Below are 27890 nucleotides of genomic sequence, written 5' to 3'. Positions count from 1 at the left end.
ATTATTATTAAAATGAAACAGCAAAAAGGAAAAGTGTTTGTAAAACATAACCTACATTTTGAAGACGCTATTTGTTTTAAGCACATATGAATCTATAGAGATTAAGACAAAAGCTCGTGACATCGATCTCTAACGGTTTTTAGTTTTAAATCATTTAAAAAAAAGTCCCGGCGCGCGCCACACCCTTGGCTGCTCTGCTCGGTGACGTCATACGCCTCAGACGGTAGCGGTGTACGGTTGGCGCTCAGCGGCTCGGAAACAAACAGTACACTTCCTGGTCGTCCCGGTTCCGGAGGCTGCAGCGGGTCTTCAGACGGATTTTTACCCGGTTTCAAGGTGTGGATGTTTTCGGCTGACTGTGAGTCCCAGTTTATCCGCTCAGTCTGGGTGTTTCATACTAAGAACAAGCTAGCAGGAGGCTAACAGCTTCTGCTGCTTCACTATTTACACCGAGAGAGGATGACCCCGGTCCCGGTGTACCGGTCCTGGTGTTGGCCACGATCATGATCTTAGAAAAAGCATTTATGCATCAATCTGAAGACGTAACAGATGTGAAAATCTCTAAAAATATATAAATTAATTAAATTATAAATAAAATAATGCTGAAGAAATATGAAAAACAATAAACGTAGTTCAGTTCAACTATATACACATCCATAAATTACGGTGGTAGTCATTTTCAGGCACTCTTTTTTTTTTTTAAAGTGAACAATAATAACAGAGAGAAACCCAATGAATGGCATTGACCAGGACTTGGCGAAAGTAGGAAGAAAAAAAGCTAAAAGAACGTCTTCCTTATAACACAATCACACCTGGAGAAGAAGTGTACTGGTACAGATTTTCTAGAGCAAGGGTGATGTGCAGAGCTGAGTAACTACAGAGAGACAAAGTGGACGAGTGTGAGAATAAAGATATGGGAAAGAGCTGTTGAAGTTAGGATAAGGAGCAGCAGTATGGATCATTCTGAGAAAGAGCTCAGCAGATTTGATGTTTGCTTTGAGAGTGTTGATAGAGATGTATAGAGAAAACCAGAAGGAGCCTCACTGTGTCTTCATGGATCTAGAGAAAGCTTATTATATGGTACCCAGAGAGGAACTGTGCAACTGCATGAGGAAGTCAGGAGTAGTGGGGAAGCATGTGAGGGTGGCGTGACAGTGATGGGTTCAAGGTGGGAGTGGGATTACATCAGGGACCGGCTCTGGGAAACATTTTTTTTTTTAAACTTCTGCAACTGACCTCCTGAGTTCTAAGATGTTTACAGAGTGTAGTTAAAGAAAAAAAAGGTGATGAAACTCTTCAGTCTCACATTCCAAGTGAGCAGAGAGATTTAAGTAAACAAAAAATCTTCTCAGTTTCAGCGTACTTGTCTCTGTGCTATTTGAGGTTAATTAAAGGGTTTAATTAGTTTGGATTCTCATTGACACATTACACAGTCGTGACTCTTCTGTAACGAGGCTTGTTCTGGCTCGCAGGTGTGAAGGTTCTTCTTCATGTGTCTTTGTTATTTTTGGTTCAGGTGGATCTGAGTGGATCAGTGATGCAGTCGGGGTCAGATCCTCCAGGGCATGGACCGAAGCCAGTTAGAAGATCTCCTCGTCTGTCCCCTCAGGTCAGTCACCCGACACAGGGATACACCTGGTTTTAACCTTCACCTCCTTTTAAACCTCTTTGCCGCTCAGCCATAAAATCTGACGGGGTGTTGTCGTCACCCTGCCAGGTGGACGCACAATGTGGATACTCAAGTTTGTGAATGCGATAACTCGAGAACGAAGGAGCTTCAAATTGATGCCATGGTTGTATCTACTAAAAATGTCAGACAAGTTTGAATCTCAGTGACCTTGACCACATGGTCAAGGTCAGAGGTCCAGTTTACTGAAAATCCTGTGAACACGATAACTTGAAAACAAGGCGACATAGGATTTTGAAATTGATGCCATAGGTGCATCTACTAGGAGGCTGAGGGGTAGCACTGGTTGCTGCCAGTATTGATTTTTAATATTAGATCAGTCATTTACTCTGCAGTCACTCTTTGCGGATTCCTAGTTAGCAAAAAGTGATCAATTCAAAAAACATACCGTATGCCGCATGTCTGAGAGTGGCCGGCCCGGGTTCGAATCCAACCCGCCCTTTGCAGCACGTCTCCCCCTCTCTCTTTCCCTCTGCTTTCCTCGCAGTCTTCACTGTATCTGCCCAATAAAGCCAGAAAAAGGCCAAAAAATGTATATAAAAAAAGAAATCTACAACAAAGTAAACAAACTCAATATATCTTGATTAACTTTATAGTTTAATCAATATGGCCTTCAGTATGTAGATCGGGGGTCATATTAAAAGTGTTTAGGTTTGTTAGTTGAAGCTTTAACTCGACTGGGTTATTTTAGTGACTTAAATGACTGAGTTTGGATCTATTTATGTTTAACACCTATACTGTTTTCTTTGTCTGTGGCAGATATTATAAAATGTTCTCAGGTCAGTGACTGATTTTCAGTCTTTTTAATGCAGAAAGGATTTTTAAAAAAGTGTATGAACAAAATTGCATTTATTGAGACAATCCTCATCTGTCAGTCCTCATAAAACACATTTTATTTGTTTCAATAATGCTAAAATGAAGAGAAAGTATAATAGTGTCACAGTTACTTCAGTCAGTAGATTAGACATGCAACCCTCCTTCCTCCATACGGAGCATAAATGAGTAGTATAGGTCCTCTTTAGGATTAAAGTGATACGCTCGAGGTGACGTGCTCCAGATTTAACTCGCTTTTTGTCAGTGTTACTATTTATGCTGCATGCGTTAAAGTTTACAGGTTGGCTTTAGCTGAGTATGAATTATTGACGAGTAAAAGTGGGCGAGGCAATCATTCATTTACCTGAGGTGAACTGTTATCTCAGATTGTCGTGCCTCTACTTCGATTCTGCGCTCAGTTTCATGTAAACACCTGAGTGTTTGGATTTGTCATCAGTCTGCTTTCGTAACACCAGGCAGAAACAGCCCACCCTTTTCTTCTTCTTCAGCTTTTCCTCTTTTAGTTATTTGAACTCTTCTTCTTCTGGTTCTTTGCGTCACGTTGGAGCACTTGTGCTTTAACCCTACAGCGTATCAATTTGCTTCAGTCGCAGCAGAGAGGTGGGCTTCAGCTGCTCCTGTTTATGTTTGCAGGTCGGCAGCAGTGAGGGAACACAGGAGAACAAAGGAGGAAACAGCCTGCAGGAGCTGAAGAGGAGAGGAAGGATGGAGAGGACCAGAGAGGAGCGAGAAGAGGAGCTGAGTGGCAAATTGAAGACACTGGTGAGACTTTGCACTCTGTTTAATATTTGAAAAGATTAGCATGCAGCTCAGGTCCTGCAGAGTGTTTGGAACAGAGGTGAGATGTCTGTGCTGGACCTCAGACCATCTCTGACCTTTCCACCAGTGTCAGCTACACCTGTGAAGGTGTTTCAAGGTTTTAAGCCAAACTCTAAAGATGGACATCCATAATAAAGTAGAGATAAGTAATGAAATAATATAAGCCTCCAGAAGCTCTTATGAGGAGACACAACAGCGTTCCCAGCCCAGCTGAGAGACTTCATCTCATGTCCTGGGTCTGCTCCGGTTCCATCAGAAACTGTGAGCGGCAAACTGTTTGTTTGGTGTGACCTGCTGTGAGACTGTCATGTGGTAATAGGTGGGGGTGAATAGGACTGTCTCTGCAAGTCATAAGCTAGAGGTATACCTGATACTGGCACTTTTGCATCCTGAAACACAGCACATTATCATATTTTATCAAAAATGAAGTTTTATTTGATTATTTTTCCTGGGTGTGTGTGTGTGTGTGCGTGCGTGCGTGTGTGTGTGTAGGATCTGTCCAGCAGATCAGCAGCCAGTGGAACGGGTCTCGTTTACTCGGAGATCTTCACCCACCATAAGAACGAGTGGGACCCGAGGTAAGCAGCACCTCAGACAGGAGCTGTGCAGTTAAATCAGATGTTAATTACAGTTACATTTTTGACTAACATTGATCAGTAAAAGACAATAATTGAGTTTAAATGATATTGTTTTATATTTTGTTTCGGTTCCTTTCAAAATTCAGTCCACACCAGGCTTCAGCACGTTCAGTTCAATTTGTGTTGTTTTGTTTTCAGTGAAACATTAGTTTATGTTTACAGATACACTGTTGAAACTGAAGCTGTCAATAAGTGAATTAAGTTTAATAAGTAATAATTGTGATTTCTGCTGTAGTCTGACCTCATGAGAAAGTTAATCAGCATCTTTGCTCATAACTGATTACCTGAGCTTCCTTTTCTTTGCCCTGTGTCCAAGTTCACTGACTTGTGTCTCTGTTTGGCATCCTCAGGAACTCATGTTTTCTAAACAGCGAGTTGATTAATGGAGTGAATAATGCAGGAGACTAATCCATGATGAATATTTAAGAGCTGGATGTTTTTTCAGATTCACAGACGGTCTCCATCATTCAGCAGCTCAGCGATTTCCTTCAGGGCAAAATTTATCATTTAAATTAAATATGAGCCTGTTTGTTAGTTTCATTTTTTTCACCTCGTACTTCTCTTCTAAAGACTGTTGTTAACTTTTAATTCATGCAAAGCGGTCTCCTGTTCTGCTTATTTGCATTTTTTAATCAAATTTGCATCATAGAAGAAGGAGATCAGCTGTTACAGCTCCTCTGTTTTAGTTCATATGGAGCTAATGCTACAGGGGAGTCTGTCTGCTCATTTCTAGCTATATGATGTTATTCTTGGACTCTTCCAGAGTAGCTTTGCATGTATATTCTATATATAGTACCATTTGTAGATAGTACAAATTACTCTTGTGTAGTATTTAATCCATTTTGAATTATTTAAGAGTTTTGGCTTTTGTGTACATCATTTTTAAGATAAGATAAGATAAGAAGAACTTTATTTCTTTTGTCATACACATGCTCAATGCAGCAAGAGAGACAGAGGAGCAGAGGAATAAGATATACAATATGTACAGCAGAATACAAGTATACAGTAATATACAGTAGGATAGTGCAAAATATAATATCAAATAACTGTAACAAGTAACAATATAACTATATCCTGAGAAATAACTAGCTTAGCTTAGCTATCAGTGCAGGTGATTCTAAAAGTTTTCTTATTTATTCTTCTATTTCTGTAGTTTTTTAATATATCCGATATAATATATATATAATTATTAATATAATTAAATTTTCTTTTTGTGCTACTGTAACAAGTGAATTTCCCCAGTGTGGGATTAATAAAGTCTTTGTTGATCTATCTTTGAAATACTTTGTTTTCAGCCATCCAGAGAGTCCGGACAGAGTGACAGCCATCATGAAGGAGCTGGAGAGACAAGATCTGCTGCCTCTCTGTATCAGAGTTGAGGTTAGGCTAAATAAGAGCTCCTCAGAGATGAATATTAATAAAAGTCTTATTCTTACATCCTCATCGAGTTTTATAGATAACCGATCCTGACGTGTGTTTTTGTGTTTTAGCCCAGAGAAGCTACAGAGGAAGAGCTGCTGCTGGCTCACATGTGAGTCTGCTGATCGCTGTTAAAGCGTCTTCTGTTTATGTTTTAATGTGTTCGCGCATAAAACCTGCCGTGTGTTTGTGCTGCTGCAGGAAACACTATGTGGACCTGATAAAGTCGACTCAGACGATGACACTGGCTGAACTCCAAACTCTGTCCAACAAATATGATTCCATTTATCTCCATCCAGTAAGAACACGCACACACATCTTGTTAATTCTTAATAAGCTCATTTTGTTCTTTATGATCGATAACTGGACAGCATGATGTTGTTAGTTGTATTTTGCACTAAATATCTTTTGTGTTTCAGGAGTCCTTCCAGGTGTCTGTGACAGCTGTGGGTGCAGTGCTTCAGCTGGTCGATCGGGTCATGACCTCTGAACTCAAGAACGGATTCGCCATCATCAGGTAAGAGAAGCAGATCGTCCTGCCCGGGGCAGCGCCGTGTTTTCCTTTGAACACCTGAACACAGCGCTGAAATAACAGATCGATATCGTGCCTCTCGCTTCTTTCAGACCTCCAGGTCATCACGCTCAGGCCAACGAGTGCAACGGTTACTCTATCTTCAACAACGTGGCGATCGCAGCTCGATACGCTCAGACCAGGCACGCCATCAGCAGGTGTGTAACACACACTCGTCTTTCTTCATTGTGTATACGTGTGACAATCTGGGGAGCTAGTATGTAGCTTTGTGTCTTAACATCTCAGGTCTTTTGGAGTTTTGGTGTAGCAAAGACTTTCTTTAAAAGTGCAGATCAATTATAAAAAGCTAAACCATCATCAGATGGTGGAGCTCCTCTTTCCGAACTCCCCGTGGGTCATTGAAAGCCTGAAATCAAACAAAATAAGGACTTAAAAGGTCTTGTTGTTCCTATGGGTTTGATGCAGATGTTAAATTTTCTTACATTATGTTTAAGACTTGTAGGAAAACAAGCTAAATAATAAAATTCATGTCGTAAATCAGTGATTAAAGTTGTTTCACTGATGACGTTGGGCCCTTATTGTCACGCAGATTAATTTATTTCAGGATGTGATTACATATTGTTGCCTTTGGTCCATTATTACCCAGTTTTCAGCACCATAAAGTAGGTCTTTGGCCTGTTTGAAGAAGCTGGAATACATCCTTTGTATATGGGTAAATGTGTTAACACCGGTACAGACAATTGTATTTAATTGTACTGGAAAATTGTTTACGTCAATAATTAATGAGCGTTGACGTCTTATTTAACTGCAGTGGGCTTTCTGAACAAGCTGACTGTAGGGCGAGTTACACAATAATTGATCGGTTCTTCTTCATGTGTCTTTGTTATTTTTGGTTCAGGTGGATCTGAGTGGATCAGTGATGCAGTCGGGGTCAGATCCTCCAGGGCATGGACCGAAGCCAGTTAGAAGATCTCCTCGTCTGTCCCCTCAGGTCAGTCACCCGACACAGGGATACACCTGGTTTTAACCTTCACCTCCTTTTAAACCTCTTTGCCGCTCAGCCATAAATCTGACGGGTGTTGTCGTCACCCTGCCAGGTGGACGCACAATGTGGATACTCAAGTTTGTGAATGCGATAACTCAAGAACGAAGGAGCTTCAAATTGATGCCATGGTTGTATCTACTAAAAATGTCAGACAAGTTTGAATCTCAGTGACCTTGACCACATGGTCAAGGTCAGAGGTCCAGTTTACTGAAAATCCTGTGAACACGATAACTTGAAAACAGGCGACATAGGATTTTGAAATTGATGCCATAGGTGCATCTACTAGGAGGCTGAGGGGTAGCACTGGTTGCGCCAGTATTGATTTTTATATTAGATCAGTCATTTACTCTGCAGTCACTCTTTGCGGATTCCTAGTTAGCAAAAAGTGATCAATTCAAAAAACATACCGTATGCCGCATGTCTGAGAGTGGCCGGCCCGGGTTCGAATCCAACCCGCCCTTTGCAGCACGTCTCCCCCTCTCTCTTTCCCTCTGCTTTCCTCGCAGTCTTCACTGTATCTGCCCAATAAAGCCAGAAAAAGGCCAAAAAATGTATATAAAAAAAAAAAAGAAATCTACAACAAAGTAAACAACTCAATATATCTTGATTAACTTTATAGTTTAATCAATATGGCCTTCAGTATGTAGATCGGGGGTCATATTAAAAGTGTTTAGGTTTGTTAGTTGAAGCTTTAACTCGACTGGGTTATTTTAGTGACTTAAATGACTGAGTTTGGATCTATTTATGTTTAACACCTATACTGTTTTCTTTGTCTGTGCAGATATTATAAAATGTTCTCAGGTCAGTGACTGATTTTCAGTCTTTTTATGCAGAAAGGATTTTTTAAAAAAGTGTATGAACAAAATTGCATTTATTGAGACAATCCTCATCTGTCAGTCCTCATAAAACACATTTTATTTGTTTCAATAATGCTAAAATGAAGAGAAAGTATAATAGTGTCACAGTTACTTCAGTCAGTAGATTAGACATGCAACCCTCCTTCCTCCATACGGAGCATAAAATGAGTAGTATAGGTCTCTTTAGGATTAAAGTGATACGCTCGAGGTGACGTGCTCCAGATTTAACTCGCTTTTTGTCAGTGTTACTATTTATGCTGCATGCGTTAAAGTTTACAGTTGGCTTTAGCTGAGTATGAATTATTGACGAGTAAAAGTGGGCGAGCAATCATTCATTTACCTGAGGTGAACTGTTATCTCAGATTGTCGTGCCTCTACTTCGATTCTGCGCTCAGTTTCATGTAAACACCTGAGTGTTTGGATTTGTCATCAGTCTGCTTTCGTAACACCAGGCAGAAACAGCCCACCCTTTTCTTCTTCTTCAGCTTTTCCTCTTTTAGTTATTTGAACTCTTCTTCTTCTGGTTCTTTGCGTCACGTTGGAGCACTTGTGCTTTAACCCTACAGCGTATCAATTTGCTTCAGTCGCAGCAGAGAGGTGGGCTTCAGCTGCTCCTGTTTATGTTTGCAGGTCGGCAGCAGTGAGGGAACACAGGAGAACAAAGGAGGAAACAGCCTGCAGGAGCTGAAGAGGAGAGGAAGGATGGAGAGGACCAGAGAGGAGCGAGAAGAGGAGCTGAGTGGCAAATTGAAGACACTGGTGAGACTTTGCACTCTGTTTAATATTTGAAAAGATTAGCATGCAGCTCAGGTCCTGCAGAGTGTTTGGAACAGAGGTGAGATGTCTGTGCTGGACCTCAGACCATCTCTGACCTTCCAACCAGTGTCAGCTACACCTGTGAAGGTGTTTCAAGGTTTTAAGCCAAACTCTAAAGATGGAACTCCCATAATAAAGTAGAGATAAGTAATGAAATAATATAAGCCTCCAGAAGCTCTTATGAGGAGACACAACAGCGTTCCCAGCCCAGCTGAGAGACTTCATCTCATGTCCTGGGTCTGCTCCGGTTCCATCAGAAACTGTGAGCGGCAAACTGTTTGTTTGGTGTGACCTGCTGTGAGACTGTCATGTGGTAATAGGTGGGGGTGAATAGGACTGTCTCTGCAAGTCATAAGCTAGAGGTATACCTGATACTGGCACTTTTGCATCCTGAAACACAGCACATTATCATATTTTATCAAAAATGAAGTTTTATTTGATTATTTTTCCTGGGTGTGTGTGTGTGTGTGCGTGCGTGCGTGTGTGTGTGTAGGATCTGTCCAGCAGATCAGCAGCCAGTGGAACGGGTCTCGTTTACTCGGAGATCTTCACCCACCATAAGAACGAGTGGGACCCGAGGTAAGCAGCACCTCAGACAGGAGCTGTGCAGTTAAATCAGATGTTAATTACAGTTACATTTTTGACTAACATTGATCAGTAAAAGACAATAATTGAGTTTAAATGATTATTGTTTATATTTTGTTTCGGTTCCTTTCAAAATTCAGTCCACACCAGGCTTCAGCACGTTCAGTTCAATTTGTGTTGTTTTGTTTCAGTGAAACATTAGTTTATGTTTACAGATACACTGTTGAAACTGAAGCTGTCAATAAGTGAATTAAGTTTAATAAGTAATAATTGTGATTTCTGCTGTAGTCTGACCTCATGAGAAAGTTAATCAGCATCTTTGCTCATAACTGATTACCTGAGCTTCCTTTTCTTTGCCCTGTGTCCAAGTTTCAAGCTGACTTATCCTCACTGTTAGTTTTAATAAGCTGGGGATGACTGGACACACAAATATGATCACATTTGATCCTGAATGAGCCATGATGTCTACATGAGGTGCTTATGTGTCCTCCTCGTCCTGGAAAGCTGCTCTCATTCAGTTTAACCTACAAGTATTATACTACCCACATCCGACCAATCTGAAATGTGGCTGTGCTTTGGAAATGTGTCTTAAGGTTGATGATGAAACACTACATGTTCACTAAAGATGCACACATTTTATAAATCTCTAAGTCATCTTGTTACAACTCATTCCTCCTGGTTTCTTTTTACAATGTGAGCCTGTTGCAGTTCAAATAAAATTGTGTAAATATCAGTTTAAACTTTCCCCCATAGGATCATCAAAAAAAGTAAGCATAGAAGAAAAAAAATCAAATGCTAGCCAAAAAAAAAGATAGATTCTGTGACTTGATTGGCTCTTGTTTCAGTCTAAGTGAATAAACAGCCAATCGGGTAAGCATAGGAAATAAATTTTAAGCACAAGAGCTGAAGTCAAGTGAAATTAATTAATTAAATAAATAAAAAGAAATGGTCCTGATAAAGAACTCTTGGTTGTATATTGATAAAAGTCAAACTTTTCTGTGTGACTTTAATTTCCCTCTGAGAGGAAACCCTTCATTTCGATCTCGATGTCTCGTTTTTTATATCTGTTTTTATCCAAAGTGTTATCATTATGTTGTTGTTTGTTCAAAATGTTTCAATAAAGTTTGATATCTCATTATTTGTGCTGATTTTGAGCTTTTCTGTTCTCAGAGTGAATGCCAGTGCTGCACTAATTTACTTTAAACTGCATCACAACATTAAACTGGCTACCCAACATGTTTTTTTAATAGACTAATAAAATTTAATATATGCAACATCCATGAGAAAGATTTGAGGTAATCCAGAATTTTTTGTAATTAAATTCAGTTTTATTTTTATTTTATTAGGCAGAAGAAGAAAAAACCTATACATTATTGTAATTTTTAGTGTGAATAAAGGGCCACAGTATTATATTAGGTAAGACATAATAGGATTATTATTAAAATGAAACAGCAAAAAGGAAAAGTGTTTGTAAAACATAACCTACATTTTGAAGACGCTATTTGTTTTAAGCACATAAAAGCTCGTGACATCGATCTCTAACGGTTTTTAGTTTTAAATCATTTAAAAAAAAAGTCCCGCCGCGCGCCACACCCTTGGCTGCTCTGCTCGGTGACGTCATACGCCTCAGACGGCAGCGGTGTACGGTTGGCGCGGCTCGGAAACAAACAGTACACTTCCTGGTCGTCCCGGTTCCGGAGGCTGCAGCGGGTCTTCAGACGGATTTTGACCCGGTTTCAAGGTGTGGATGTTTTCGGCTGACTGTGAGTCCCAGTTTATCCGCTCAGTCTGGGTGTTTCATACTAAGAACAAGCTAGCAGGAGGCTAACAGCTTCTGCTGCTTCACTATTTACACCGAGAGAGGATGACCCCGGTCCCGGTGTACCGGTCCTGGTGTTGGCCACGATCATGATCTTAGAAAAAGCATTTATGCATCAATCTGAAGACGTAACAGATGTGAAAATCTCTAAAAATATATAAATTAATTAAATTATAAATAAAATAATGCTGAAGAAATATGACAAACAATAAACGTAGTTCAGTTCAACTATATACACATCCATAAATTACGGTGGTAGTCATTTTCAGGCACTCTTTTTTTTTTTTTAAAAGTGAACAATAATAACAGAGAGAAACCCAATGAATGGCATTGACCAGGACTTGGCGAAAGTAGGAAGAAAAAAAGCTAAAAGAACGTCTTCCTTATAACACAATCACACCTGGAGAAGAAGTGTACTGGTACAGATTTTCTAGAGCAAGGGTGATGTGCAGAGCTGAGTAACTACAGAGAGACAAAGTGGACGAGTGTGAGAATAAAGATATGGGAAAGAGCTGTTGAAGTTAGGATAAGGAGCAGCAGTATGGATCATTCTGAGAAAGAGCTCAGCAGATTTGATGTTTGCTTTGAGAGTGTTGATAGAGATGTATAGAGAAAACCAGAAGGAGCCTCACTGTGTCTTCATGGATCTAGAGAAAGCTTATTATATGGTACCCAGAGAGGAACTGTGCAACTGCATGAGGAAGTCAGGAGTAGTGGGGAAGCATGTGAGGGTGGCGTGACAGTGATGGGTTCAAGGTGGGAGTGGGATTACATCAGGGACCGGCTCTGGGAAACATTTTTTTTTTTTAAACTTCTGCAACTGACCTCCTGAGTTCTAAGATGTTTACAGAGTGTAGTTAAAGAAAAAAAAGGTGATGAAACTCTTCAGTCTCACATTCCAAGTGAGCAGAGAGATTTAAGTAAACAAAAAATCTTCTCAGTTTCAGCGTACTTGTCTCTGTGCTATTTGAGGTTAATTAAAGGGTTTAATTAGTTTGGATTCTCATTGACACATTACACAGTCGTGACTCCTCTGTAACGAGGCTTGTTCTGGCTCGCAGGTGTGAAGGTTCTTCTTCATGTGTCTTTGTTATTTTTGGTTCAGGTGGATCTGAGTGGATCAGTGATGCAGTCGGGGTCAGATCCTCCAGGGCATGGACCGAAGCCAGTTAGAAGATCTCCTCGTCTGTCCCCTCAGGTCAGTCACCCGACACAGGGATACACCTGGTTTTAACCTTCACCTCCTTTTAAACCTCTTTGCCGCTCAGCCATAAAATCTGACGGGGTGTTGTCGTCACCCTGCCAGGTGGACGCACAATGTGGATACTCAAGTTTGTGAATGCGATAACTCAAGAACGAAGGAGCTTCAAATTGATGCCATGGTTGTATCTACTAAAAATGTCAGACAAGTTTGAATCTCAGTGACCTTGACCACATGGTCAAGGTCAGAGGTCCAGTTTACTGAAAATCCTGTGAACACGATAACTTGAAAACAAGGCGACATAGGATTTTGAAATTGATGCCATAGGTGCATCTACTAGGAGGCTGAGGGGTAGCACTGGTTGCTGCCAGTATTGATTTTTAATATTAGATCAGTCATTTACTCTGCAGTCACTCTTTGCGGATTCCTAGTTAGCAAAAAGTGATCAATTCAAAAAACATACCGTATGCCGCATGTCTGAGAGTGGCCGGCCCGGGTTCGAATCCAACCCGCCCTTTGCAGCACGTCTCCCCCTCTCTCTTTCCCTCTGCTTTCCTCGCAGTCTTCACTGTATCTGCCCAATAAAGCCAGAAAAAGGCCAAAAAATGTATATAAAAAAAGAAATCTACAACAAAGTAAACAAACTCAATATATCTTGATTAACTTTATAGTTTAATCAATATGGCCTTCAGTATGTAGATCGGGGGTCATATTAAAAGTGTTTAGGTTTGTTAGTTGAAGCTTTAACTCGACTGGGTTATTTTAGTGACTTAAATGACTGAGTTTGGATCTATTTATGTTTAACACCTATACTGTTTTCTTTGTCTGTGGCAGATATTATAAAATGTTCTCAGGTCAGTGACTGATTTTCAGTCTTTTTAATGCAGAAAGGATTTTTAAAAAAGTGTATGAACAAAATTGCATTTATTGAGACAATCCTCATCTGTCAGTCCTCATAAAACACATTTTATTTGTTTCAATAATGCTAAAATGAAGAGAAAGTATAATAGTGTCACAGTTACTTCAGTCAGTAGATTAGACATGCAACCCTCCTTCCTCCATACGGAGCATAAATGAGTAGTATAGGTCCTCTTTAGGATTAAAGTGATACGCTCGAGGTGACGTGCTCCAGATTTAACTCGCTTTTTGTCAGTGTTACTATTTATGCTGCATGCGTTAAAGTTTACAGGTTGGCTTTAGCTGAGTATGAATTATTGACGAGTAAAAGTGGGCGAGGCAATCATTCATTTACCTGAGGTGAACTGTTATCTCAGATTGTCGTGCCTCTACTTCGATTCTGCGCTCAGTTTCATGTAAACACCTGAGTGTTTGGATTTGTCATCAGTCTGCTTTCGTAACACCAGGCAGAAACAGCCCACCCTTTTCTTCTTCTTCAGCTTTTCCTCTTTTAGTTATTTGAACTCTTCTTCTTCTGGTTCTTTGCGTCACGTTGGAGCACTTGTGCTTTAACCCTACAGCGTATCAATTTGCTTCAGTCGCAGCAGAGAGGTGGGCTTCAGCTGCTCCTGTTTATGTTTGCAGGTCGGCAGCAGTGAGGGAACACAGGAGAACAAAGGAGGAAACAGCCTGCAGGAGCTGAAGAGGAGAGGAAGGATGGAGAGGACCAGAGAGGAGCGAGAAGAGGAGCTGAGTGGCAAATTGAAGACACTGGTGAGACTTTGCACTCTGTTTAATATTTGAAAAGATTAGCATGCAGCTCAGGTCCTGCAGAGTGTTTGGAACAGAGGTGAGATGTCTGTGCTGGACCTCAGACCATCTCTGACCTTTCCACCAGTGTCAGCTACACCTGTGAAGGTGTTTCAAGGTTTTAAGCCAAACTCTAAAGATGGACATCCATAATAAAGTAGAGATAAGTAATGAAATAATATAAGCCTCCAGAAGCTCTTATGAGGAGACACAACAGCGTTCCCAGCCCAGCTGAGAGACTTCATCTCATGTCCTGGGTCTGCTCCGGTTCCATCAGAAACTGTGAGCGGCAAACTGTTTGTTTGGTGTGACCTGCTGTGAGACTGTCATGTGGTAATAGGTGGGGGTGAATAGGACTGTCTCTGCAAGTCATAAGCTAGAGGTATACCTGATACTGGCACTTTTGCATCCTGAAACACAGCACATTATCATATTTTATCAAAAATGAAGTTTTATTTGATTATTTTTCCTGGGTGTGTGTGTGTGTGTGCGTGCGTGCGTGTGTGTGTGTAGGATCTGTCCAGCAGATCAGCAGCCAGTGGAACGGGTCTCGTTTACTCGGAGATCTTCACCCACCATAAGAACGAGTGGGACCCGAGGTAAGCAGCACCTCAGACAGGAGCTGTGCAGTTAAATCAGATGTTAATTACAGTTACATTTTTGACTAACATTGATCAGTAAAAGACAATAATTGAGTTTAAATGATTATTGTTTTATATTTTGTTTCAGTTCCTTTCAAAATTCAGTCCACACCAGGCTTCAGCACGTTCAGTTCAATTTGTGTTGTTTTGTTTTCAGTGAAACATTAGTTTATGTTTACAGATACACTGTTGAAACTGAAGCTGTCAATAAGTGAATTAAGTTTAATAAGTAATAATTGTGATTTCTGCTGTAGTCTGACCTCATGAGAAAGTTAATCAGCATCTTTGCTCATAACTGATTACCTGAGCTTCCTTTTCTTTGCCCTGTGTCCAAGTTTCACTGACTTGTGTCTCTGTTTGGCATCCTCAGGAACTCATGTTTTCTAAACAGCGAGTTGATTAATGGAGTGAATAATGCAGAGACTAATCCATGATGAATATTTAAGAGCTGGATGTTTTTTCAGATTCACAGACGGTCTCCATCATTCAGCAGCTCAGCGATTTCCTTCAGGGCAAAATTTATCATTTAAATTAAATATGAGCCTGTTTGTTAGTTTCATTTTTTTCACCTCGTACTTCTCTTCTAAAGACTGTTGTTAACTTTTAATTCATGCAAAGCGGGCTCCTGTTCTGCTTATTTGCATTTTTTAATCAAATTTGCATCATAGAAGAAGGAGATCAGCTGTTACAGCTCCTCTGTTTTAGTTCATATGGAGCTAATGCTACAGGGGAGTCTGTCTGCTCATTTCTAGCTATATGATGTTATTCTTGGACTCTTCCAGAGTAGCTTTGCATGTATATTCTATATATAGTACCATTTGTAGATAGTACAAATTACTCTTGTGTAGTATTTAATCCATTTTGAATTATTTAAGAGTTTTGGCTTTTGTGTACATCATTTTTAAGATAAGATAAGATAAGAAGAACTTTATTTCTTTTGTCATACACATGCTCAATGCAGCAAGAGAGACAGAGGAGCAGAGGAATAAGATATACAATATGTACAGCAGAATACAAGTATACAGTAATATACAGTAGGATAGTGCAAAATATAATATCAAATAACTGTAACAAGTAACAATATAACTATATCCTGAGAAATAACTAGCTTAGCTTAGCTATCAGTGCAGGTGATTCTAAAAGTTTTCTTATTTATTCTTCTATTTCTGTAGTTTTTTAATATATCCGATATAATATATATATAATTATTAATATAATTAAATTTTCTTTTTGTGCTACTGTAACAAGTGAATTTCCCCAGTGTGGGATTAATAAAGTCTTTGTTGATCTATCTTTGAAATACTTTGTTTTCAGCCATCCAGAGAGTCCGGACAGAGTGACAGCCATCATGAAGGAGCTGGAGAGACAAGATCTGCTGCCTCTCTGTATCAGAGTTGAGGTTAGGCTAAATAAGAGCTCCTCAGAGATGAATATTAATAAAAGTCTTATTCTTACATCCTCATCGAGTTTTATAGATAACCGATCCTGACGTGTGTTTTTGTGTTTTAGCCCAGAGAAGCTACAGAGGAAGAGCTGCTGCTGGCTCACATGTGAGTCTGCTGATCGCTGTTAAAGCGTCTTCTGTTTATGTTTTAATGTGTTCGCGCATAAAACCTGCCGTGTGTTTGTGCTGCTGCAGGAAACACTATGTGGACCTGATAAAGTCGACTCAGACGATGACACTGGCTGAACTCCAAACTCTGTCCAACAAATATGATTCCATTTATCTCCATCCAGTAAGAACACGCACACACATCTTGTTAATTCTTAATAAGCTCATTTTGTTCTTTATGATCGATAACTGGACAGCATGATGTTGTTAGTTGTATTTTGCACTAAATATCTTTTGTGTTTCAGGAGTCCTTCCAGGTGTCTGTGACAGCTGTGGGTGCAGTGCTTCAGCTGGTCGATCGGGTCATGACCTCTGAACTCAAGAACGGATTCGCCATCATCAGGTAAGAGAAGCAGATCGTCCTGCCCGGGGCAGCGCCGTGTTTTCCTTTGAACACCTGAACACAGCGCTGAAATAACAGATCGATATCGTGCCTCTCGCTTCTTTCAGACCTCCAGGTCATCACGCTCAGGCCAACGAGTGCAACGGTTACTCTATCTTCAACAACGTGGCGATCGCAGCTCGATACGCTCAGACCAGGCACGCCATCAGCAGGTGTGTAACACACACTCGTCTTTCTTCATTGTGTATACGTGTGACAATCTGGGGAGCTAGTATGTAGCTTTGTGTCTTAACATCTCAGGTCTTTTGGAGTTTTGGTGTAGCAAAGACTTTCTTTAAAAGTGCAGATCAATTATAAAAAGCTAAACCATCATCAGATGGTGGAGCTCCTCTTTCCGAACTCCCCGTGGGTCATTGAAAGCCTGAAATCAAACAAAATAAGGACTTAAAAGGTCTTGTTGTTCCTATGGGTTTGATGCAGATGTTAAATTTTCTTACATTATGTTTAAGACTTGTAGGAAAACAAGCTAAATAATAAAATTCATGTCGTAAATCAGTGATTAAAGTTGTTTCACTGATGACGTTGGGCCCTTATTGTCACGCAGATTAATTTATTTCAGGATGTGATTACATATTGTTGCCTTTGGTCCATTATTACCCAGTTTTCAGCACCATAAAGTAGGTCTTTGGCCTGTTTGAAGAAGCTGGAATACATCCTTTGTATATGGGTAAATGTGTTAACACCGGTACAGACAATTGTATTTAATTGTACTGGAAAATTGTTTACGTCAATAATTAATGAGCGTTGATGTCTTATTTAACTGCAGTGGGCTTTCTGAACAAGCTGACTGTAGGGCGAGTTACACAATAATTGATCATATATTTGTTTTACATAATGTAATTAATTTATGTCTGCATTATTAGAAGTGACCATATTGAGTTTTATTGATTACAAAAAAGCTTTTGATTTGGTTGGAAGAAGCCTATTATAACAAAACTTAATTGCTGCAGTTATATATAGAAGACATTTTTACAGTTGTGAATAATTTATACCAAAATGCTGAGTCACATGTGATGGCTCAAAATCTGTATTCTAAATTGTTTGATTGTAATATAGGAGTTTGACAGAGTGAACAGTTGCTTTTTGCAGTCTTTTAAATTTATTTTGAGTATACAAAGATATTATAATGGACTATCATTTCTGTTGAGGTCTGTTTAAGACTTTTTGTCCTTCTGTATGCAGATGACACTGGAATATTGTCAGAATCGGAAACAGAGCTAAAATAGGAATTTTCCCAAAAGGTGACTTCTAATTTGGGAATTCTGTATTATGAAGAGTGAACGATTATGTTTATCTTGGTCTAACACTTTAAAAAAGTCCAAAAAGTTGATTCTGTTCATCTGGACGTAGCGTTTTCAGTGGGAGAAACGTTTTATCACTCATCCAAGTGAAGGATTTACTTACCTGGATGATTGAGTGTGCATAAAAACACTTGACAATGGCCATTAAAAAACCAAAGCGGCAGGCTTGGAAAGCTCTCTGTAGTTTTTAACTAAAGCTAGAGATCTAAGATTATCTGTTGAAACTCAGTTACAGTTTGAACAGTTGGTCTCACCTGTATTGCTCTATGGGTTGGAGGTGTGGGGCTTTACATGTTAAATTTTTAAAGCAGCTTTTTAAGTTGAATAAAAATGCAGCAAATTGTGTTTTATATGGAGATTTGGGTGGATTTAAATTGAATAAAGATTGAATGTAGGATGGTTGGCTGCTGGTGTAGATTATTGAGCGGAAATAGGAATAAATGATCATTTCTCGTGTTTAGCTTTTTGAAAAATCTATATGATAAAGGCCTTTTTAAAGTCGCCGTGGATATTGAAGTTAAAGCAAATATTTGATCATAAAGGATTTTCTAATTTATGGGAACATAAAATATTGAATGACAGGTTATAAAAGCAGTAACTGAGATGAGGATATCTCATATTCTGAGACAAAATTGGAATTGAGAAATGTTTAACAATAGTCTTTATATTAATTACAGAATATTTAAGTGAGAATTCCAACTGGAAAATAATTTTTGTCGTTTAGATTATTCTGTTTTATTTAGCAAGGTTTAGATGTGGTGTTAGTCGTAGTAACGGGCAGATCTGATGGAGTCAAATATATTAAACTTTTATGTGAACTTTGTAGCTTGGGAAAACTCAGAGATGAGTATAATTATTTATTTGAATGTCGTTGTTTTTAGTTGCAAAGACAAAAACATCTGCTTGTGTATTTTAGGTTGAGCCCAAATGTCTATAAGATGGCAAAGTTATTTATTACTAAGGATATTGTTAAAATGCGTAAACTTGCAAAAATTAGTAAAGAAATTGTATCTGTATTTGGATGTGGGTGATTTGTTGATGGATATTTTATTTATGTATTTTTACTTTTCATTATAATGATTATGTGTATTAAAAAGCACTGTGCTTTGTTGGTTTGTTTGTATAATTTCTCAATTACCCCAGGAGGGGGTTTAATGAGAATGAAATAAACGTAGCTTCAAGCTTTACTCTGAAAATCCCAGTGTTCACATTTTGTTTCTGTGTGTGTGTGTGTGTGTGTGTGTGTGTCAGGGTGCTGATAGTGGACTGGGATGTACATCACGGGCAGGGCATCCAGTACCGGTTCCAGGAGGATCCCAGGTACTGCTCCTTCTCCTCTGATCCAGGATCAGATCTTATTAACATGTGAATCTGCTGACAGGCAGACAGAGCAGGCAGCGATTTGAACAAAAGCAGCTTTTCCATCTGAAGGTTTATTTTTACCCTTCATCTTTCAAGCCTGTAATGTTGCGCTTCTCCTTTACTGTTGGTTGCCTAATAACTCGAGGGGCAATTTGGAGAGAGTTAAATCTATTCGTTGATAAAAGGTGGTAGTTGAAATCAGGCCTGTATACGTGAAAGTCTATGATGAAAAGGATTTTTCATTAGTTTGCATAGCTTTATAAAAATAGTGCACGCTCATGGACTCAAAGGAGTGCAGCGTATCAGCAGGTGGCGTCACGTTTTTGCTCAGCTGTGCGTAATCTCTCCAATATTTGAGCTTCCAGGAGAATCTGATTTAGATGTTGAACCTGCTCAGCTGCTTCTGCTCAGAGCTTCATCCATCATGTCTAATGCCTTTGATTAAGTTTGGGTAAAGCTGTAGCTGGTCCCTGTCTAAACTTTATCTGTGTGTGTGTGTGTGTGTTGTAGTGTTCTGTACTTCAGCGTCCACAGGTATGAGCAGGGCTCTTTCTGGCCTCACCTGCCAGAATCCGACAGCCATTTTGTTGGCAGCGGACCAGCTGAAGGAAGAAACATCAACCTGCCCTGGAACCAGGTGAGTTCTTCCAAATCCTCCAGCTGACAGCCTCTTACCCAGAGCAGGCAACAGTAAAGCAGAACAAGCAGTTCAAACCCTGAAAAACATGCAAAAATACACCAAAACTCACCTTAGCTGTGAAGCAAGGTGGGGTGGATGGTTTAAAGCTGCTCTGCTGCCTCTGGGCCTGCACAGCTTTTACTCCCTGAAGAACTCTGCATGGCCTCCTTCACTACATCCATGAATCCTCTCAGTGACCTGCCTGAAAGCTGCATCAACATCATTTGTCCAATACATCCACTGTTACTTCTCTGCACATGTCCAAACCACCTAATGTTATCTGAGCTGTCCTGTGATGTGCTCATTTCTGATCCTGTCCATTCTGGTTGCTCCCGGTGAAAATCTCAACACCTCCAGCTCTGCCTGTGTCATGGTCTCCAAACCATCCCGATTGTTTCATTTTACAGTACCGTCTGTACTGATGTGCATTTCGTGACCTAGTCAGGTTTCAGTGTTATTGAACAAGTCTTACCTGTGTTGTGATGCGTTTGTCAGACGGGGATGACCGACGCTGATTACATCGCGGCTTTTCAACAAGTGCTGCTGCCTGTCGCCTACGAGGTAACACACACACACACTCATACACACATTTAGAAAATTTGATATTGATGACGTCATGTATCGATCAGCGTGTGTGTTTTCAGTTTCAGCCTCAGCTGGTTCTGGTCTCTGCTGGATTCGATGCCGCAGTTGGAGATCTGAAGGTAAAACACCCACAGACCCGAGATCAGTTTTTTTTAATCAAATGCGTCAGTTGTTTCACTCTGTGTGTGTGTGTGTGTGTGTGTGTGTGTGTGTGTGTGTGTGTGTGTGTTCAGGGTGAGATGTGTGTGAGTCCTCAGTGTTTCCAGGTTCTGACTCACATGTTGATGAGTTTGGCAGAAGGTCGACTTGTTCTCGCTCTCGAGGTAAAACGTCCTCCTACACGCTGACATCTGATTCATCCTGACCCTGAGATCACTTTACTCTCATGTTAAATATACGTGTGTGTGTGTGTGTGTGTCACGTACCCTCTTTCCCTAAGTAGAGATGCAATGAAATTATGTTCCAGGATATCAGAGTTTAAACGAGTTTGGCTTCTACCTGTTTGTTCATTTTGTTTTTGTTCTTTTTTTGTTTGTCTGTAGGGAGGTTATAATTATGAGTCATCAGCTGAGAGTGCTGCAGCCTGCATTCGAGCTCTGCTGGGTGGACCATGTCCTCCTCTAACTACACCCACTGCTCCGTCTGACAGGTAACACCTCACCTGACATCCAGCAGATTACAAAGGCTGTGTCACCTGTTGTGTTTTTCCTTTTATTCTGCACGCGGAGGACTCTCAGCCTGTTTCATTCAGACCCTGCGTGTCTTTCAGTGCTCTGCAGTCCATCTCTCAGACCATCTCAGCTCTGTATCCACACTGGGCCTCTCTGCAAGTGCTGGGTAACCCTCAACCACACCAACACACACACTCTGTAATCATAATGTTAGGACAGGTAGCTCCACATCAACAGACACAAGCTCTTAAAAGTAACATCAGCATGAAGCGCCTTGAGGCGGCTGTTGTTGTTGATTTGGCACTATATAAATAAAATTCAACTGATCTGAAATTCTAAAACCGCAGTCAGATTAACCTCCATCGATTTTAAAGGCCAAATTAGCAGAATGGAACCAGTCATCATCTGTGGCGATTCATAATATTATTAGGTGGATATATTTTCTTCTTTGCATCTAAGACAACAATAAAAATAGTTTATAGCCACCATATCAAACACAGCTTTGACCTATAAAGACGATGATGAGTGTAATTCTTAAGCTCGAACTAACGCAGGTTTAAACCGTCCAGACGGATGCGCAGAGGGAACCTGCAGGAACTAGAATCCCCTTTTCACTTCTCTTCATCAAACTTCCCTCTTCCTCCTTTCCGTGCAGAAGGCAGCCCGTCGGCTGAGGGACGTGCCATCAGCACATCGAGCAATCAGAAAAATACAATGAAGCCCAACCTTGCCCCCTCTGTTGCCACGACAACAGGTCTGGTTTATGATGAGAGGATGATGGAGCATTCGAACCTGTGGGACAGGTGAGCTACCTCGACTCTGTTCGACATGAATACAGGAAGCTGCGATTCTGTAATAATCCCGCTGATGTAACTCCACTGCAGACATCACCCGGAGCAGCCTCAGCGAATCTTTAAGATCTTCTCCAAACATCAGCAACTGGGATTGGTTGATCGCTGCCAGCGGATACCAGTTCGCTTGGCGACAGAGGAGGAGCTGTCCTTGTGTCACAGGTATGAAGCTGCAGAGTGCTGTGTGTGAGCAGCTTTACCTCATCTCCTGGTCCTCAGCACGAATGTGTGTGTCCAGCATGCAGCACATCGAGCAGATGAAAGCCACGGCGATGATGAAGCCCAGAGAGCTGCACAAACTGGGCGACGAGTTCGTCTCCATTTACCTCAACCAGCAGAGCTTCCAGTGTGCACAGCTGGCGGCTGGAAGCTGCCTCAACGCCTTGGACCAGATCCTGTGTGGGCAGGTACGACGTGAGTGGCTCTGCTCTGTCATAAAAGCTTCTTAGCATCTTACTAATAACTGACATCTGCAAACGTAGCAACAAAAACACGAGTTACAATCTCTTAAATGGGAATAACTGACCAGTATAAAGTCTTCCAGCTCTTTGGTGCGCTATTTTTGAACGTTTAGCTTCTGACAGTCCATCCTTAAAAATGTCCTCTGTTCACAACACTAACTAAATGTGATGTGTGTATAATACATATAATATACTACTGACAGGCTAAGGTCAGCTGATTGGTCCGTTTCCTCTGCAGGTGACTAACGCCGTGGCCATTGTCCGTCCTCCTGGTCATCACGCTGAGAGAGACTATCCCTGTGGCTTCTGTTTATTCAACACGGCAGCTCTCGCTGCTCGCTATGCCAAGAAAGCCTCTCATGATCCCTTGATGCGAATCCTCATCTTAGACTGGGATGTTCACCACGGCAACGGCACGCAGCACATGTTCGAGGACGATGACAGGTGAGGAGGAGGAGGAGGAGCTTAATAACAGTTTTTACCTGCAGTGACGAAAACGAGCTAAACTGGACTTTGTGTTTGCAGTGTCCTCTACATCTCCCTCCACCGCTACGACAACGGTGCATTCTTTCCATCTTCAGAGGACGCTGCCCCCGACAAGGTGGGCGTGGCCAAGGGGGCGGGTTTTAATGTCAATGTGGCATGGAGCGGAGGAAGGATGGGTGACTCGGACTATCTTGCAGCTTTTCACCGTGTCGTCATGCCTATCGCCACTGAGGTAACATTTATGGCACACACTGAGCAGCAGAAATTGATCAGTTAATCAGGAGAAGAGTGATCATAATCTGATTGATAATCAATCACTTTTCAAGCAAACATGTCAACATTTTCTGGTTTGATATGGATTCTCTGCTGATAAGTTTGCCCTTAACGAGTCCTCTGATTGGTTGGTTAGATGTGACTGAGTCCTCTGGTTGGGTGTTTAGACTTGAAACTGTGCTTTGATTGGTTGATTAGCCTTTAAGTCTTCCACAAATTTGTCTTCTCTCTGTAGTTTAACCCCAGTCTGGTTCTGGTGTCGGCCGGGTTCGACGCAGCCCGGGGGGATCCCCTGGGTGGCTACAATGTGACTCCAGAAGGATACGCCCACCTCACACACATGCTGATGTCACTGGCTGGGGGGCGGGTCCTGGTCATACTGGAGGTGATCTGGGATGGTGAAATGAAAGTAAACATGGATTAAGTGAAGAAAACTTGAGTGAACTGATGCGTCTCTTTCTCCTCAGGGAGGTTACAATTTGTCAACCATCTCTGACTCCATGGCGATGTGCACCAGCATGTTGCTAGGAGACCCCCCTCCTGCCTTGGTGACGCCTCTCCCTCCTCCTCACCACAGTGCCGTGGCAACAATAAACGAGGTCATCCGATACCACGTCCCCTACTGGAGGTCCCTGAGGATTGACGGTGAGTCCAGAATCTCATTCATCAGATTTAAACAGAACTTGTTCTGCTCATCTCCATCTCCGGGTTCTATTGTTGACTCTACTAAAGCAGCTCTGCATGATTTGCAGTTAGAAATAATCTTTATTTATCGTTTACTGGGCCTCTCAGTTTATCCTCTGTCAGAAATCTGGCTTTCTCCCTTTAAGCCAGCTTTGTTTTGATTTGCTTTTCTCACAGCCATGAGAAGAAGAAAGGCAGAAAAAACCTGGCTGGATTGAGATGGAATAAATTAAAGCAACTGTCATTAAAGAGATCAGTTTTATTTTTACTGGACAGGAGTGTGTGTAGAGACCAGATCCAAGACCAGAACCTGGACCTGGTTCTGTGTTCATGGACTCTGTTAATGTACCAGTTTATACCCATTTAATTTCATTTGAATGTCTCTTTCTGTCATTCAGTTCCAGAGTCTGTCCGGGCAGCCCTGCCTACCCTGAAGCATCGTGGGAAACGTAGTTCTAAAGGAAAAGGCAGGAAGTCAGAGCAGGGCAGCAACGACAAACCGCCGGTGCCCCCTGCACGACCGGACGACTCTACGGTAACACACCCATAAACTGAGATGAGACTCCTGATAAAGAAGGACAAATTTTAACTGAGAATGCTCCTCATTTCATTTGTCCAATCAGACGGTGAGCAGTCTGGAACAGCTCACTCAGGGATTGGCCAGTTTGGACATCGGTCAGACCTCAGCCAATCAGAACCCTGCATCCTCTCCAGTGGGAGGAGCTAGGCCAAAGGTCCCCCTGAGCTCAGAGAAGCCAACCTGTGAAGAAGTGAAGGAGGAGTCAGATGACAGTACACCTGCGTGCAGCGAATCAGCAGACAGTATGTCGTGTCAGGTGAGTCAGCAACATTTTTTTTATGTCCCACTCTCTAAGTGACCATGACAACTTCCTCACTTTTATTTCTCATAGCCTGTTGGCGTGGCAACACCAGAGTCGGTCGCAGGTGTAGATAAGGTTGAAGCCGGGGCCGGGGCGGAGCCAGAGCCCGAGGGAGCGTGTGGTTGGTCAAAGCCTCAGACATCCCTGGAACTGATGTGTGGCGCCGACGCAGATGGAGTCAGACATCATTTAATTGTGATCATTAATAAAGTTAAAAATCCAGATGAGTGTGTCTGACTGTCCATCTCTCTGTCTCCCTCTGCAGTCAACTCTGTATGTGGTGGACCCTCTCTCCTGGTGTCCTCACCTGGATGCCGTTAAGCCCCTCCCCTCCTCGGGTATAGACGTCTTCCGGCCGTGTCAGGACTGCGGCTCAGAGGCTGAGAACTGGATCTGTCTCACTTGCTACCAGGTCACACGTCATACCTGTGCATCACATGCATCCAAGATGTGTTTCACCTGCTGACCTGACTCTGCCATCTGCCTATTTCAGGTGTTCTGTGGTCGCTATGTGAACGAACACATGGTGAATCACGGAGTCGTGTCTGAACATCCCCTGGTTCTCAGTTTCTGCGATCTCTCTGCGTGGTGCTACCTGTGTGAGGCCTACGTACACAACCAGGTAATGCTACTACCTGGCTGCTTCACAGCCGGCAGCTCCATTACAAATGAAGCATAAACCAGGGGACAAGTTCAGTCTTCACACCTTAAAATCACATCAAGAATTGGATACTCAGTTAATTTAACTGAACACCTGTTGGGACACATAAACCCCTCAAACAGTAAACAAAGTTATCATGCTTTGTAACGTTTACTCAGTGATATTAATGTCATGTTACAACAATAATTCACAGTGTCATAAATCCAACCCTGAGCCTGGTTTTAACAGGTTTTAATTAAACCAAATATATCTGATGTAAAAACTAATAATAGATCTTGAATTTGCACATATAAGTGTTACCAAGGCTGGTTCACAGGCCTGAACATGACCAGGACATAATAATTAAATTAAGAATGATTGTGGTTTACTGGAGACACACAGCCAAGCTTTGTGTCGTGAAACTAGACGCACATAAAAGTGAAACTTCACGGTACGTCACTGAGGATGTTGCAAGCTCAGTAAAGAAATTTCTCTGCTCTGTTCCTTCAGCATTAGTTTCCCTTTGTTTCCATTCTGTGCTTAGTTACTTTGTTACTGTGCAGGTAAAAGTGTAGCCAGCTGTTTTGTTTGGTGTCACTTTATAAACACAAGCCAAAATGTAAAAGAACCTGAAAAGATATGTGGACTGGATTAAAACTTTTAAAGTGTGGAAAGCCATTTGTTTCAAAAATTTCCTGGCTTTCACAGCCAGTGTTTATATGCACTGACAGTGATTATCACGTTTCTTCTTCTGTTGTTCAGATTCTGTTTGAAGCTAAAAACGCTGCTCACTGCGGCAAGTTTGGAGAGGAGATCCCCCCCTGGAGCTGAGCGTAAAACCTCATGTATGCAGCTGTTTCTCGCTTTTCTTCTCGCTGTCTTCCTTCTCTGTGATTGGACAGTTGAGTGCATTGCTATGGATACCAGCAGCAGTGGTGCTTCCTGGGGAAACGCTGTTAAGTTCACCAGCTTTGTACGGCGTCCCACAACTGCCAAAACACAAAAACTCACATGCAAAGCAAAAGATGTTTTTATTTGTATTTTTTACTTCAGACACTCAATGATCTTCATCGTCATCAGCAAGTTGTCAGTTCTATTCCCCGAAAATGTGATCAAGCACCAGCATACTGTTAACACTTTTATTTTGAAAATCATGAGCGGAAGAAGTTGAAGAAGCAAAAAGAAGAAGATAGCCATTTTCAGAAAAACAGGAAGAATTTTGGCTCAGGAGGACTTCATTCTCAAGTCATAGTGGTGATGATGTCACCAAGAGGCCACGCCCCCTCCAGAGAGTGTTGCCAAAATGTGACTGATGGCGTGATGACCGTCCATCAGACCGAAACAATCAACATCAGAGTTTAAAAAACGAAAAAAGTCTGAAAACAGAAACTTATTTTTTAGAGGAGAAAAAAGGAATTTTAGTTAAAATCAACCTTTTTTCTTTCCTGCTGAAATGTTGCAGCAATAAATCTGTGAGAATGATCAGTAACTGAGTTCATTGATTTGTTTTGTTCCATAATATATAAAAAAAAATCCTTTCTCTGACGTAAAGCAGCCAAAGAGAAAACAGATCAATAGAGTTAAAAAAAAACAGCTGATTGCTTTTGTTGTCGGTGAGATCGGAGGAGCTCTGTGTGCTGTGCAATAACACTCGGTTTGTCTGCCTGTTCATAAACTCGTTATTTCTGTTAAACTGTTTGTTTGCACCAAATCAGACTGGATCAATATCCACGATCAATATTCAGTGTCTGAGTTTCCGCAGTACAAAATAAAGAAAACTTCTCATTTTCTGTCGACTTTATTGACCGCTTCATATTTTCCATCATGTGTCTCCTGCTCATATTAAAGACCCCAGACTGCTCTAAATCTGTTTTGGTTTATTTTCTACTCTGCTCTGTATTATGTCAATATCAGGTTAGCAGGTCGCTCCCCGAAAAGCCTTCAGTTAATCCAGATCTGCAGTGAAACACTGAGAATCTTTTTCCTATATTGGCTTCTCATTGGCTCTTAGTTAAATCCAGAATTTAATTTGAAATCCTTTCCCTCAAGGTCTTGAATATCATAAAGACCTTTTAGTATCCTAGCCAAACACTTTGCTCTCAGACTGCAGGCTTACTTGTGGAGTATTTAAAGTAGAATGGGAGGCAGAGCCTTTAGCTTTCAGGCTCGTCTTCTGTGGAACCAGCTCCCAGTTTTCCAGCTTCTCTCTACTTTTAAGATTAGGTTTAAAATGTTTCTTTCTACAAAGCTCATAGTTAGAGAGGAGCTACGCTGCTATGAGCTGTTTATACATTATTACAACATGTCCTCTGTCCTGTAGTTTGTCCTCTCTCTTTCCTCTCACCTCCAACCCATCTCAGCCGATGCCTGCCCCTCCCAGAGCCTGGTTCAGATGGAGGTT

General features: G+C 41.3%; 2 protein-coding genes across 2 annotated transcripts; both read left to right on the top strand.

The window, feature by feature from the left end:
• Positions 1–208: 208 nt before the first annotated feature.
• Positions 209–6746, top strand: LOC113013274 (histone deacetylase 6-like). Its single transcript, XM_026154040.1, has 9 exons — positions 209–336; positions 1517–1609; positions 3155–3283; positions 3833–3918; positions 5274–5358; positions 5469–5509; positions 5599–5695; positions 5817–5914; positions 6022–6746. The coding sequence occupies exons 2-9, from the start codon at positions 1538–1540 to the stop codon at positions 6191–6193; spliced, it is 780 nt and encodes a 259-aa protein (XP_026009825.1). The 5' UTR covers positions 209–336; positions 1517–1537; the 3' UTR covers positions 6194–6746.
• On the top strand, positions 214–27038 carry hdac6 (histone deacetylase 6). The gene is made up of 30 exons (XM_026154039.1): positions 214–277; positions 10915–10995; positions 12157–12249; positions 13795–13923; positions 14473–14558; positions 15915–15999; positions 16110–16150; positions 16240–16336; positions 16458–16555; positions 16663–16767; positions 19168–19236; positions 19789–19915; positions 20453–20518; positions 20602–20661; positions 20776–20865; positions 21085–21191; positions 21312–21379; positions 21869–22016; positions 22098–22226; positions 22303–22471; positions 22764–22969; positions 23051–23243; positions 23520–23669; positions 23752–23929; positions 24367–24503; positions 24592–24804; positions 24880–25026; positions 25115–25261; positions 25343–25471; positions 26252–27038. Exons 3-30 carry the CDS (start codon positions 12178–12180, stop codon positions 26318–26320), a joined length of 3315 nt encoding a protein of 1104 aa, XP_026009824.1. The 5' UTR covers positions 214–277; positions 10915–10995; positions 12157–12177; the 3' UTR covers positions 26321–27038.
• The last annotated feature ends 852 nt before the right edge of the window (positions 27039–27890 follow it).

This window comes from Astatotilapia calliptera, chromosome 20, assembly GCF_900246225.1.
Source record: "Astatotilapia calliptera chromosome 20, fAstCal1.2, whole genome shotgun sequence".
Classification (NCBI taxonomy): Eukaryota; Metazoa; Chordata; class Actinopteri; order Cichliformes; family Cichlidae; genus Astatotilapia; species Astatotilapia calliptera.
Note: the sequence above shows the minus strand (reverse complement) of the source record. Positions and strands in the feature narration are given on the sequence as shown.

Coding starts and splice junctions, on each gene's coding strand:
- LOC113013274 (XM_026154040.1), top strand. CDS start 1,538: ATGCAGTCGGGGTCAGATCCTCCAGGGCATGGACCGAAGCCAGTTAGA. Junction 3,919..5,273: donor AAGAACGAGTGGGACCCGAG/GTAAGCAGCACC, acceptor CTTTGTTTTCAG/CCATCCAGAGAGTCCGGACA. Junction 5,696..5,816: donor ATTCCATTTATCTCCATCCA/GTAAGAACACGC, acceptor TTTGTGTTTCAG/GAGTCCTTCCAGGTGTCTGT.
- hdac6 (XM_026154039.1), top strand. CDS start 12,178: ATGCAGTCGGGGTCAGATCCTCCAGGGCATGGACCGAAGCCAGTTAGA. Junction 14,559..15,914: donor AAGAACGAGTGGGACCCGAG/GTAAGCAGCACC, acceptor CTTTGTTTTCAG/CCATCCAGAGAGTCCGGACA. Junction 20,662..20,775: donor CCGCAGTTGGAGATCTGAAG/GTAAAACACCCA, acceptor GTGTGTGTTCAG/GGTGAGATGTGTGTGAGTCC.